The sequence below is a fragment of the Clupea harengus genome, chromosome 12, assembly GCF_900700415.2.
Source record: "Clupea harengus chromosome 12, Ch_v2.0.2, whole genome shotgun sequence".
NCBI classification, from domain to species: Eukaryota; Metazoa; Chordata; class Actinopteri; order Clupeiformes; family Clupeidae; genus Clupea; species Clupea harengus.
In genome coordinates this window covers 26,523,752-26,538,751 of record NC_045163.1, presented here as the reverse complement: position 1 = coordinate 26,538,751, position 15,000 = coordinate 26,523,752, and the positions used below count along the sequence as shown (strand labels likewise).

Genomic DNA, 15,000 nt, shown 5'->3' with positions numbered 1-15,000 from the left:
AATAAATGTGCAATTGTGAGTTGTGGACGGATTTATCAAGGAATGGCTCTAACATCAAGTCTGTCATATAATAGACAAGGTACTACACTAACGGAGCTAAACAAATTGATGTTCATTAATGTTAGATTCGGCTTACTAATGATGAATAGGTTTCAAGAACTTAAAAAAAAAACAGCAACCACAAAAAAACAGCAACTATATGTAAACACAATAAAAAGAAAAGAAACACAATTAAAAAAATTGGGCCACTGTAGAATGTTGTTAACAATAACATTAAAATATTGTTGGTACTATACTTCACCATTGCGTAAGGAAAGACTAAGTGTTATTTTCATATCATATTCATTTTATGCTTTGCCGTATGTGCTGAGGAAAGCTCTTTGGGACCAGATGCCCAGATCTCATTGTCATGGTGATGACTTGATTAATTTGGTTGTTCAAGGAAAAGCTAATTATTTGTGACCTGATGATGCAAAACAGACAGTGAAAAGGCCATTGTCTGGTGCAATTTAAAGCCCAATTGAATATAAATTCTCCAGAGTGACGTTCCAATTCCCCTAAAAAAAAATCTTAGCGTATGGCGATATGAGAGACAATAGAGAATTTAAATCAAGATCCAAGAGAATAATTGTGCAATCGTGCCAGTTTATGTTGAATTTCACGGCCATTGTCAGCTGGGCACAATTGATTCCATGCAGCAGATGCACTGCCTTCTGGAGTTTAGTGTTGTGCTCTGTACAAGAGACGTCTAATGTTGTGTTATATAGTAACTCAAGAGAAATTAAAATGTCTTTATGCAGTTTAGTCCCTAAATATGAAATTATGAAATATGTATACAAGTTTCCTACCTTACTGTGTCCCTTGAGTGAACTTTGTTAATGGCCGCATCATACACTGGACAAGGTCTGATATTTAGATGAAGGAATACTGGAAATGCGGTTCTGTCGACAGGGAAATGGTTAAAAACAATAATTTCTGAACCGCTGAAGTATGAGGTGAAGTATGAGGTGAAGTATGCGTAGTCTGTGCCTCTCTCCGCTCGGCCGTGTGGGCGTCAATAGAACTAAAAGTGCTGAAAAATTGGGGAACTCCTCACTGAGATGTTTGGAAAAAAAACTGAAAAGCAATGAATGAAAAAAAAAAAGCAGAGCATATTGTGAATGACTGTTCGTCAGATAAAGAACAACTCTTCTGTGGAATTCAAATTATGTAACGTTGGATTCTTGTGTTTGATTTTGAGACAGAAACCTCTTGCTCGTTGTGTCAGCCCACAAAGCCATACTCTCCCCCATGAGGACATCCTTCTTTTGATCACAAACCTCGTTTGACGTTATGATAGTCATTCAAATTGGACAAACAAGTTTGGGTACTCATGGCAGTTCATCAGACGAAGGATCTGGAGAGTTGGGTTTAGGGACTTTTTCAGTTTTGCTTAAAGCTATCGCTTCCTGTTTTCGATGAGTTCCCTTTTCAGTCATCAAAAGGTAGGCTGTAGGCTGTAGCTGTGTTTTATTCAGACCACTATTAACACACTACTTACTCTAAAGTAGTGTGTTAATAGTGGCTGAAGAGCTGAAGAGTTTAGCTTCAGTCTGCTTCTGGCCTGTGGTAAGGGTTGGAGATGACAATATATAAATCCATTATCCATGCCAACTTTTGACTCATTTGTTGTTACAAATCACACATGTTAAATGTACGTCACATCCATAGCTCTAATGTATTGGTACATAATATGCAAGGTGTAAATCAATGTCTAAAGTTATTAATATCTTATGATCTCTTAAGGAAAATGCTGGGGGAATTCTCCAACTCATTATTTCATAGACACATAATAACCTCGTGTTATGGATGGGACATCAAATCACCATTTCCATTTGCACTGTCCAACACATTTCCCTTTCAGTTCCCTGTAGAATGCCTTTGGGTAATGATTGATCCCCTGATTCTATTATGTGGTCATGAGAATCATTGATTTCATGACTGGTGTTATAAGGAAGCAGAGGATTTACTTCTTAATCTGTTTGTTTTTTAATTGAAGAGAGAGAAACAGACAGACAGAGAGAGACAGAGAGAGACAGAGAGAGAGAGAGACAGACAGACAGAGAGAGAGAGAGACAGAGAGAGAGAGAGAGAGAGAGAGGGACAGACAGACAGAGAGAGAGACACAGAGACACAGAGAGAGAGAGAAACACAGAGACAGAGAGAGAGAGAGACAGAGAGACACAGAGACACAGAGACAGAGAGAGAGAGAGAGACACACAGAGAGAGAGAGACAGACAGAGACAGCAATGTATTTGATTGTTTATTCTAATTGGGCAGATCCTCATTACAATGTTTTCATTACGACAAACAATGGGTAGGAGATTTACACAGCTGTCTCTGTGCCTCTCACAAATCATACCCAGATGCAACATGAGCAAGGCTTAGATACTCCTCAAGACAACTAGATGCTAAATGAACAAAGGTTAGTTACTCCTCAAGACAACTAGATGCTAAATGAACACGGCTTAGTTACTCCTCAAGACAACTAGATGCAACATGAACACGGGTTAGTTACTCCTCAAGACAACTAGATGCTAAATGAACGCGGCTTAGTTACTCCTCAAGACAACTAGATGCAACATGAACACAGGTTAGTTACTCCTCAAGACAACTAGATGCTAAATGAACACGGCTTAGTTACTCCTCAACACAACTAGATGCAACATGAACACGGGTTAGTTACTCCTCAAGACAACTAGATGCAACATGAACACGGGTTAGTTACTCCTCAAGACAACTGGATGCAACTTGAACACGGGTTAGTTACTCCTCAAGACAACTAGATGCTAAATGAACACGTGTTAGTTACTCCTCAACACAACTAGAGCCCAGAGAATGAAGAGGATTTCCTTTTCTGGAAGCCAAATGATGGGGGGGTTTGCACATGTTCTCATGGGCCCCTGGTGATGATCCACCACCTCCCAAAAAACAGATCTGTTGAAGTGCCTATCTACTTATAGGGCTCAAATCTTAGCACTCACATACTTGAGAATGTCATGTTTACCAGAGGATCCTTACCCTCCTGGAATGCTATGCTTAGTACCTCTAACTTAGACCCCTCCCTTCCCTCTCCGAAGTCTTCACACACCACCAGCCCTGTGGTGAGGATGCCAGGGTGCTACCTGATGTACACTAGGCCCAGTCAGTTTAGGGGTGGCACAGTGTGCTCGAGCAGTTACATCCATTCTGAAGTTTGTACATGAACATGGGGTACTCACTAGTCATGTGATGCTGGATCTCATGTGCAAGTGTGCAGCTTGATCCCTAAAACAAGAGAAAGGGTGGTGAAAGCAGAAAAGCAGAAATCAATTGTTTGGAAGTTTTTGGTAGTCTTTGATAAAACAGAAAGTGGCAAATGTTCGTTCCCAACTGTTGTGATGAAATAAACGTGCTACAGTTGTTCTCAAGGATGGCTCTAACATTGAGCTTAACATACAATAGACTAGGCTACTACACGAATGCATCTTAACAAATGAAATCTTGTAAAAAAAAAAAGATTCAAGTAAATATGACTAATTTCTCTCTTACTAATGATGACCTGGTTTCACTGAATTGACAAATAAAAGAACACCAATTGTATGTAAACATGACAAACACTTAACATTAAACATGACGAAAACACTTATTGAAAAAAAAAAAAACACTTTCCTGACCGTTAAATATTGTCAGTATCATCCATACCTCACCATTGCGTAAGGTAAGACCAAGTGCTATCTTCATATCATATCATTAGTTTTATGCTTTACTCTCAGTATCATCCATATCTCACCATTGCGTGCGGTAAGATCAAGTGCTATCTTCATATCATATCATTAGTCTTATGCTTTACTCTGTGCTGAGGCCAACCCCATCATAGTTGCATCGTCTCTTATTGATGCAAGACACCTCTCACATCAACTCCACCCCCAGAGTACTTCAGCACTTGAGTTTATCAGGAAACGAGTACTCAATTTGTAAAACTATGCACTCGTGCAACCCCTAGCACACACACACACACACACACGCACACACGTACACACACACACACACACACTCACACTCACACACACGTACAGTAACACAAAGGGCCTTGTCATGTTGGTGTGGCCCTCCAGTCTTTGATTGGTTCCGAGACCAGACAGCGGCAGGAGATGTTTATGCAGCTGGATGATGGACACTCCCTGCAGGGCCCCAGCAAATCCAAACAGCACTGGTGCGCTCTGCCTGGGGGGGTAGGGGGGGGGGGGGCGCTCTGCCTGGGGGGGGGGGGCGGGGCGCTCTGCCTGGGGGGGGTAGGGGGGGGGCGCTCTGCCTGGGGGGGGGGGGTGCGCTCTGCCTGGGGGGGGCTCTGCCTGGGGGGGGTAGGGGGGGGGGGGGGGGCGCTCTGCCTGGGGGGGGCTCTGCCTGGGGGGGTAGGGGGGGGGGCGCTCTGCCTGGGGGGGTAGGGGGGGGGGCGCTCTGCCTGGGGGGCGCTCTGCCTGGGGGGGGTAGGGGGGGGGGGGGCGCTCTGCCTGTGGTCTTCAGCATTGGTGGGGGGGGGGGGGGGTCGAGTGAGCTGTGTAGGCCCACTGCACCTAAGAGATGAGTGATCTCACATACCACATCCGCACGCACTGGTTTCCCAGTCCTCTGTGTGTGTCTTGGCCCCGGTGACGGCCAGCCGGCCTACTGTATGTCATTTTTCTCTGTCTTCGCCCCCCTAAGCCTCTGGTGTTAGTGATGTGCCACTAATCGCTGGGAGAAACCAACCGACCGACCCGTCAGCCTGTTAAAGGATAAAGTGGCGTAGAAAGTCATGAAGAGGCGTTTCCATGTGTGGCGTTGGCATTTGTGACGAGAGACTAGTAGGGGTGTTTAACACTAAAAGCATTTCCATCAACAATCACACAGTATCTCTTGTAATACACAGATGCAGTACACTGGATTCAGGATGCAGTAGACTGGATTCAGGATGCAGTACACTGGATTCAGGATGCAGTACACTGGATTCAGGATGCAGTAGACTGGATTCAGGATGTAGTACACTTGATTCAGGATGCAGTACACTGGATTCAGGGGGCATAGCTACTTTGTGGACCCTCTGAAATATGTCCACCGCTGCAGACTAAATGTAAAAGAAATCTCCACTGTCGGCCATGTTCTAGGGCTCCTGCCCAGCACTGAGTCCACTGAAACTTTCATAATCAATCAATCAATCAATCAATCAATTTATTTATTTGATCAAGAGGGACAGTGTACATTCATGAACATTAAAATGTAAATGCACCCAATTATAGCCAAAAGGCTAGTTTCCATTGGCAGTCCCCCTGCCCAGAGTGAAAAAAGGCATTAACGTATATCAAACATAACATTGACAATATATCAAAAATAAAATAAAATAAAATCCCAATATACAAGCTTCACTTAGTCCTTAACCATGTGTAGATGGGAAAGAACAAAGTGGTAAACAAAAATAATTCTACTGCTTACCCACTAATTATCCCATTTTTGGTTATTTATCAACCATGTTTTGAGAATTCTTTTAAAGCAGTTGAATGAGGTTGATTCTCTAATGTTCTGAGGGAGATGGTTCCATTCTCGGGCTGACCTAACTGAGAAGACCGACTGTCCAAATACACTTTTTTTTAAAGGAATTTCACAGTCTCCTCTTGCTGCCCCTCGAGTAGCACCGGTTGGTGCTGTTCTAAACTTGACTAGGCTGCATAGTGGTGGGGGGGCCAGATTAAACCGGATTTTGAAAATTAAACAGCAGTTCTTAAATGTGATCAGGTTGTCCCACCTTAAAAGTCTGTACTTATGGAGGACTGAACAGTGATGGTGTGATTTTAGGTTATTTTAAGTATTTTGAGAGCCTGTTTGTAAAGAGACATGACTGGTTTAAGGGTAAACCACTCCACTCTTTTGCTTCACCTCTGCCCTTAATCACAAACTAGATTATTTGTTACTGGTTACTAGTTTGTTATTGGTGTGCTGGTTGTGCGAGTGTGAAGTCTGGCTGGGTAGCACATGGAACCCACTCAACTGACTGAAAACGCTTCGGATGATGTCAGGGAGTTATCATTATCAGCCTCAAAGACATTAGGTCTACGCAGGCTGCATTTTCTGGCAATTACTTTAAGAGGCCAAGCTGATGTGCATTAGTAACGCCGTGGTGATGACTATCATTTAATCCTATTAAATTAACAAAAAACATCATTATTGCACACGTGAACTATGCAGTCGACACGCCTCTGTCAACTATCGTGCAACGGGAAGCGTCTGCTTCACGCATCTGCAAGTCATTAGACCTAGCAGAGCAGAAGTGAAGGGGGGAAGTTGTGCAGCGGAGTCCAGCGGCGAGTCAGGATGTTACAACTTTCTCTTTTGAAGTTCCACAGCTCGGAGGAGCTCCTCTAGGTACTTTCAGGCTAGATGCAAGGGTTCATGGGATATGGCTCCACTTTTTCACAACGGAGTGGGATGAGCATTGACTCAACAAAGCGAAGTTTTGCCCCCGACCTCACTATGCAGAATTTTGCGGAATGCCGTTTTATCAGACCGTACCAGACTGTTTTAGAAGCACACGCAATGTTTAACCCGTATTCACCACTGGAATGTCAGCGTGGATAACTTGAATCTTGGAAGATCGGAAAGTCTTGAGCCGGTTAAATGAAGGAGTGCAGGTAAACAAATCTGTGGCTTTGGATTTTATTTAGTTGTGGTGTTTAAAATGTATTACTCGCTAGTACGGCGTGACACTCGATTGCATTGCTTTGTTTGTTTAGGCGGTTTCCCTCCTTCAAACGGACTACCAGCTACCTTGGAATAGTTAGCTACATGAATGTATCCATTGTTTTCTCAATGGTGTTCATTTTTCAGCTAACATTTCCCTCATAAACGAAGTGCATTGTAGAGGACTGTTGGGCGTAGGATCTGCCATGCCTCACATTCTAATTTATTACGGGTCGATTCAAGGCAGGAACTTCCCATTCTGAGTTCCAGTTCCACCACCAACCTAACGTAATTGCACGCTATAAGTCTGTGGGCACACGCCAAGGTGCACTTTTCCATATTTAGATTACCCGCTCGATTCCCCACCTCTACTGAGTTACTGCATATGAAATTTGTGTTTTTATGTTTATTATAAAGCCGGGGTCTTTATAGTTTTTATTCGCGCTTTGAGGTCTGTTTATGTTTACCTCTTTGTGGCTTCAAAAAAAGAATCACTGACGTAAAGAAGCTCAAGCGATAGATTCTCTTTTTAGCATCCTGTCCATCAGCTGCCTGCTGACATGTCTGTCGTCTTCATAGCTTTGTTTTTGTCATTTGTGTGTTAACCAGTGCGTGTTTTCTTTCAAAAGTACTGAAAGGCCCATGCTTTACTGTATGGGACTGCAGTTTCATAGCATATAGGACAGCTTCGCTAATCCAGAAAGGTTTTGCTTGAATGCTTTTAGTGGATTTTCTTTTCTTCCCCCCCCCCCCCTCCTCCCTAATCTTTGGTTTGAAAGTGAAATCCTTTGCCAGATGTGCATGTTTGAAAAACAATACTTCTCTGGCTCTAAAGGTTACTGTGTAAAACAGAAATGCATATTCTCAGAGGTAGCGCCACTTTGACTGTGCATCAGACCACAGCAGGAGCACTTCCAAGCCTGAAGTCAGGGACCAGCCGCTTGCCTTTCATCCTCCAAGACCGTTCTATTTTACAGACATTTTTAGGACCAGGGTGTGTCCAGTTCTGTGCTGTCCGCACCATTGTACTGTTACAGTTGAATTCTCCCCTCAACCTTTCCTCCCGTTTTTTAACTTTGGGAAAGTCTCTTTTTTTTTTTTTTTTTTATGCAAGCAAGATGTATAATTTGCGAGAACGCAGAAGGAGCAAAGGAATTGAAATTAGTTGAAATGCTGGGACTGCTGGAGAGCCACGGACGTCAGTGTGTGCTTGACATGGAAAACATGTAAGGAAACGGGACTGGAGTTGTCTGTCTTCTGGATCAATTGGAAGCAGTATTATGATGAGGCAGAAGCACTGTGCCTTAACCTGTAAGCTTATGTTGTTGCTTGAGACGGGACTGTGGTGGGCTCTCAGCAGATCAGTGTAGTAGGGGATCATGCTGCCCCCGTGGGAGTGGACTGGCAGTTTGTTTTAATGGAGAAAGAAACCAAATGAAGTAAAGAGCATTTGAAAAAAAAACTCTTTATTTAAAAAAAAAAAGTATTTTAGGTCTGCACAAAGTTGTGTGAGGCCACGAATGTCCTCTATTTTGGCAGAAGTGCAACACTGGGTTGTCCGTTGTGAAACTCCAGTCAGGCAGACGGATGCACAGAGACGCATGCCTTCAGGGGACCTAAAGCACGTACAGAGGAACACGGACCGCACGTTTGTGATGATGAACAGAGTGTCTCTGGTGTTTTGGGTAGATGTTCAAAGCAATGATGAGAGCTATGGCAGGCAGCCATCTTATCTGACTCATTACATGTCAGATCATCTGCTTAGAACAGGAAGGATGATCAGCTTATTATCTCCCACATCTTTGCCATTTTGACCCTAAACAGCAGTTAAATCTCACGCCGTAGGCTGTAGGCTGTTCACGGAACAGGAAGTGAATGGCTTATCTGATGCCCCTGTGCTCTGGTGAACACCGAGGCCTCCGCGGTGTGTGTGTGAGCTTCATGTACAGTCATTGCAGTCGGCTTTGAGTTTGTTAGGAACTCCGGAACTTTCTGCCCTCGCCTCCCTGAGTGGCCTTCTAGCGCCAGCACTCTGAATGCGGCATCTTGGGAGGTAACGGGGAGCTTAGCGCCTAACGAGACGGGTAGGCTGAGGTCCTAACTGCTCATTTTCCCTCTTTCTGAGAACATGCTTATGTCAGATTAAAGTGTTTGGACACCTCACGTGAAAGACCCCAAACTCCTCCACCTCCTTTTATGTAGTCATGCGAGACGCCTACAGAAGGGAGCTTGGCTAATGAATTGACTTTGTGTAGCATTAGCCAGAGGTGAGAGGAGCTTTTAGCTAGGGGTGGGAATCTCTTGGCACCTCACGATTCGATTCGATTCCGATTCAGAGGTCAACGATTCGATTCTAAACCGATTCTCGATTCTAAACCGATTATCGATGCATCTCAATTTTTAAAACATTTGAGTTTGCTACTTAGTCTCAAATCACTTCCTACTTTGTGTTTGATAAATCAACAGATCTATTTTTTTATTAGAGAAAAAGTTTTTCCTTGTCACAATTATGACTTTCTATGAACAGTGCAATAATCGATGCAGCTTGCATTTCAACACAAAATGAATGTTAAAAAAAAATAAAAAAAAATTAAAATGACCATCTGTGGCACCACACATACATTACATTTAAAAATAAAACTGAATATGTACTTAAATGTACACCCGTGAAGAGAAGGCCAAAGGAGGCACTCCCTTCAGACTCTACTGGGCTAAAAGTAGGGGTGGGGGAAAAAATCGATTTTTCGATTTCTCTCGATTCTCTTTAGAACGATTCTGTCTCGATTCAGAAAAGTTCATAATCGATTTTTTAATTAAAAAAAAATTAATATTTTTTCCCCACCCCTACTTTTAGCCCAGTAGAGTCTGAAGGGAGTGCCTCCTTTGGCCTTCTCTTCACGGGTGTACATTTAAGTACATATTCAGTTTTATTTTTAAATGTAATGTATGTGTGGTGCCACAGATGGTCATTTTGAAGCCGTACCAAACTGTAAAGCCGCTGGCCGTTCTAAAAGAATGGAGGAGGTCTCTGAAACAGGACGGACCCGGACTCTGTAAAGCCCTTATACATTATTAGTCAAATGTAATATTTCAATCTTTTTAAGGAGCTGTCCAACAATGTACAGAAGCTAAAATAGGTGTAATATATGCCCTACGATAAGATCAACTTGAAATATTGTTCCTAGCTGGCAATTTTGGACTGTTGAGAAAAGATGAAGGCATGGATCATATTCTCACAGCCACTAAAAGTCAGCCTGGGCCTGATCTTAGATTACTCTTTTTTTTTTTTTTTTTTCATTTACGTGTTCCCTTAATGGTTTACGGCCTGAATTGCACTCTAAATGTCCAAAACCTTCAATGATTTGAATGTATTAATGACGAATAATCAGATTCTCTGATGATAAGTACTTCTGTAATATCTCTTCAGATCAAGTTGACATATCTGGCTCTAGTGCATCAGTGTTGTGTGCCATGAGGTGTTGCTGGCGGCTGTGTTAGATATTCACAGTTTACACTCTTTACAGATGAAGTTGGCAGAAAAGAGCTTTATTGATCACATCCATGTATTTCTGTTGCACCTTTTGTCAACCTTTTAACTCATAAAATGGATGTTTTTGCCCAAGCTTTTATAAAAACAATGATCATGGCACTGACCTTTGGTGTGTAGTCACATGCCCTGGCAGTAAGTAGCAGGAGTTGTTATACTGTAGATTATTACCTGCTACATGTCATCCCAGGACAATTTTTTTATTGGTTATCAGTTTTTGCAAAAGCACATTTTTTGTTGGTCGAAAGGATCAACATAACACAGTCAGAATGCATGAAAATAAATCAATGCCCTCCTGGCTTTGATATTTGTGTAAAAGTCTGTTATGAGTGAGCTTTTGTTTCTCAGAAATTTGGATTTTGCCTTTGCTTCAATAACCTCCACGGGGCCTCTCCCCGCTCCTGCTGTGGTCGCTGTGGTGAGATCCAGCATCAGGCCAAATCCCTTTCCGGTAACGACTCTGAAGTGACATTTAAGAGTCTGAGTGGTTTGTGTGGATCGCTCGTCTTCCCACTCCTGCTGTGGGTGCTGTGGTGAGATCCAGCATCAGGCCAAATGACTCTGAAGTGAAGACATTTAAGAGTCTGAGTGGTTTGTGTGGATCGCTCCTCTTCCCACTCTGCAACACGTTAAACATCTTGACCCGTCAGGGCAACCAACCCACACACACCCGCGGAGGATATCTCAGAAATCGTACAGTACATCGAGACTTAAGTGTCTATGTATAGAAGCTAGGATCTGGTCTGATTTGGGGGTAGGGTGTGAAAGTTGCACGACCCATATGAGCTTGAGGAACTGAAAGCATTTTAGTTTCCTCAGCGCCCTGTTCAACAGATGCTGTTTGTGAACATCAGAGATGTGTGTGTATGGCAACGACTGGGAGGCGGCCGATGAGTCAGAGAAATAAATACTGCAAATAAACGAATGCAGAAACGAGGAGAGGATCCCCCTCTCTTCTTCCATTGGTAGAGCAAAGGTTCTCCTCAGTGCATAGCATTCATCCATCAGTTTTGCCTCAGGCCCTTTGACACCGATGCAGAGAAGGAAAGTGTGTGTGTGTGTGTGTGTGTGTGTGTGTGTGTGTGTGTGTGTGTCTGAGAGAAATGAGGAGGAGGAGGGTGGCTGAGAGAGGGTGTCAAGTAGAGATAGAGACGAGAGCTTGCCAAGTATAACATGTCCGTGGGCGGAGAACGGGCTTGTGTCCTAATAACCGTCTCGCTCCCAACTCCGTCGTCATCCGCCGGGCCGAGCTCCGCATGGAACTTCTCAGAGGATTTCTCAGTCCAGCCCGTGGGCCGGTTCTGAGAGCCGTCCAGGCCCGGTACTTGAGTTCCACCCAAAGTCCTCCCCTCCCCTCCCCCTGGCCGTGTCCATGGGCCCAGCTCGTCTCCTGTTGTGAGGGGTGTATTAGTTTAGGCTTCCATTAAGATCAGTCCATTTCCATTCAGTCCAGTCTTTTCTGGGGGACTGATTTGCATTTTTATCAGGGATGATCTGAGTGGTTCATGAGAAATGCAAAGGTGCAAGCGCAGTTCATCCCCAGAAAGGAGGAAAGCAAAATGGTTATTCTTGGAGTGTGTGTGAATATTTTATGAGCACGCCCACGAATTCGATGCAAATTCCATTTAAATCCAATTGCTGGGAGCTCTGCTAGATTTTCCATCACCGTTCGCTTCCATTTTCTCCCAATAAACAAATAATGCTGTGGCTCAATAGCCGAAGGACAAATATAATTGTTATGTGCTAAGACTGTCAATAGAGGGCACTATAGTTTAAAAATCTTGCACTGCCCAACTGAGTTGTTTTCATTTCCTGTGACAATGATTCCATCAGCAGCAGGATCCAAAGATGGATTTCACAATGAGCCTCTAGAAACGTTCATTTTTATTTTGTTTTAACAAGATCCCAGATGTCTAACTGAAATATGTGATGTGTTTTGTATCTTTTGTTGTGACTAAATCGTTAGTGGGCTTGTCATCATGGTGTTTTAGTGAGTAATGCATAGGGCACTCGGTAGTGCACTTAATGAATTACTCACTGTTGAGGAGAGAAATAAAGCTCTTCTTCTTCCTCACTGTTGCACTGAGACGCTGAGGAGAGAAATAAAGCTCTTCTTCTTCCTCACTGTTGCACTGAGACGCTGAGGAGAGAAATAAAGCTCTTCTTCTTCCTCACTGTTGAGGAGAGACGTTGAGGAGAGAAATAAAGCTCTTCTTCTTCCTCACTGTTGCACTGAGACGCTGAGGAGAGAAATAAAGCTCTTCTTCTTCCTCACTGTTGCGTTGAGGAGAGAAATAAAGCTCTTCTTCTTCCTCACTGTTGCACTGAGACGTTGAGGAGAGAAGCCACCTCAGGTCTGTCACTGCTTAGTTGCATGACAAAATGGATGGTGGAGCTGCACTTAGACAGCTGTGACTGGCCGTGTAATGAGTCTCTCTTTTTCTTTCTCTCTCTCTCTCTTTCTCTCTTTCTCTCCCTCTCTCTCTCTCGCTTTGTCCCTCGGTCAGTTTTCCCTTCCTTTCACACCTCTGCTTTCACCGTTCTCTTTTTTTCTTTCATTTTCCCTCCCTCCATTTATCCCTCTCTTCCACACACACACACACACACACACACACACACACACACACACACACACACACACACACACACACACTTTCCCTGTTTCCATAGTATTATTTCAGTGCATTCTCCATGGCTGGTCTTTATGTGTCATTTGGTGCCCCTCATGGCATCAGACAGGGCACCCAACCCCACTGGCCACCCGTATCATTGGTCTGGTCATGACCCAAATGGAGCCATAGAAGACTGGATGGGTTCTGACCCTCTTACGACACGAGCTCTTTGGGCTTTAGTGGTGAATTATGGGTAATTGGAGGTGCTTTGGACTCCTAATGATCTGGAGGTGAAATTTGCTATACTGATGCTTCATTCTTTCTGTGAAACAAACCCAAGTCACAGCATCTTACAAAAGCTATTGTTTTGTTTTTGTGTGTCTGTGAAAAAAACGCCTTTAGTCAGCCATTGTAATGTAGAGCCAGAAGTTGTTGGAAGATGGATCTGACCTGTCGCGACGCTGAACCGGCGAACGTCTCACTTCCTTGTTTCACATCCCTGCTCATGATTTAGAAACGCTGCCCAACAAATAAAACAATAAAATACGTGAACTCACTTCCTCACAGTCTGTGATTTTAGATGATGAATGCAAACCAAATACACTGCAGTCAGCAGAACAATGCGCAACATTTAGCTCTTCAGCCGAACAGGTAAATGAGCCGGGTTCATCTGTTCGTGTCTGAAACGGGCACTCTCTACAGAATCCTCCTTTTAAATACTCCATAAACACTCACCTGACTGGACGGTGATGTACAGTAATATAAGGTAATGCCTTTTGATGTAATGGATGGCACGTGGGCGTGTGTGTGTGTATATATATATATTTATATAAAGGTTGTTGCCGTTGGTCTTGCAGGAGCGATGCGGACCTGAAGGAGGCGCTGTCAGGCTGGGACTCGGACATGGGCAGCACGGAGAGGCTGAAGGACAGCAGCGACGCGCTCCACAACAGCAGCGGCGGCAGCAGCAGTAACCGCGGCGACCAGGAGGCCGCCCGGCGCCTGGCACGGAGGCTCTACCACCTGGAGGGGTTCCGCCGCTCGGATGTGGCCAAACACCTGGGCAAGAAGTGAGTGAACCGCCCCCCCACCCCACACCCCCACCCCCACCCCACACCCCACACCCCACCCCCACACCCCACCCCACCCCACACCCCACCCAACCCCCACCCCACCCAAACCCAGACCCTCACAGACCCTCACTCCCACAGGATGGCGGTTCTAAGTGCCAATATGCTACGCCATGCATCCTCTGAGGAGGAGTTCAATTAGGAGTTCTTCATTGTGACACAAATGAAGACCAACATAGCATTGTTTTAAATATTCCCTGTCCATATGATTATGCCTAGTTACAGTTGCATTGTTATTAATATTCCCTGTCCATATGATTATGCCTAGTAATAATAATAATAAAACTTTATTTATATAGCACCTTTCATGCAAAAGAAAGCATAATTATAATTATAGAGATATATTTAATCCAACCCCTTAATATCACCAGTAGAGATTTAAATTAAATTAAAAGTATTTATATATATATATATAGTGCGAAGTGGTAGCTAGTTAAAGGCTAATGTGAAGAGGTACGTTTTTAGTTTTCTTTTAAAGATGTTAAGCGAGCTGGCTTCCCTGATGTCTATAGGCAGTATGTTCCATAGCACTGGGGCGTAATTGACAAATGCTGCGTCCCCGATTTTCTTACGGCTTTTGCTGGGAACCTCCAATAAACCAGCATTCGATGATCGCAGTGTTCTTGAGGGCAAGTATTTGACTAGGGAGTTTGCAATGTAACTTGGTCCTAGCCCATTAAGGGCTTTGTATATTAGGAGAAGGACCTTAAAGTCAATTCTAAAAGTTACTGGAAGCCAGTGCAGAGCAGCTAAAACTGGACTAATGTGCTCTCTCCTCTTGGTTCTGGTTAATAGCCGAGCTGCAGTTTTTTGAATGAGCTGAAGTCTCTCAGTTGTTTTTTTTGGGAGGCCAGTAAGGATTGCATTACAATAATCAAGACGGCTTGAAATAAAGGCATGAATCAGTTTTTCAGCATCTTTTTGATTTATAAATGGCAGGACTTTAGCTATGTTTTTAAGGTGGAAAAATTATGTTTTC

General features: G+C 43.7%; 1 protein-coding gene across 3 annotated transcripts in view; it reads left to right on the top strand.

Annotated features, from left to right (window-relative positions):
- The window catches only part of psd3l (pleckstrin and Sec7 domain containing 3, like), a 110,640-nt gene that overhangs the window by 41,578 nt on the left and 54,062 nt on the right, over positions 1-15,000 (top strand). For all 3 annotated transcript variants that reach the window (XM_031578136.2, XM_031578138.2, XM_031578137.2), the window contains one exon: positions 13,749-13,961. In XM_031578136.2, coding sequence (XP_031433996.1) covers positions 13,749-13,961 — 213 coding nt within the window. The remainder of the gene's footprint in view (positions 1-13,748; positions 13,962-15,000) is intronic.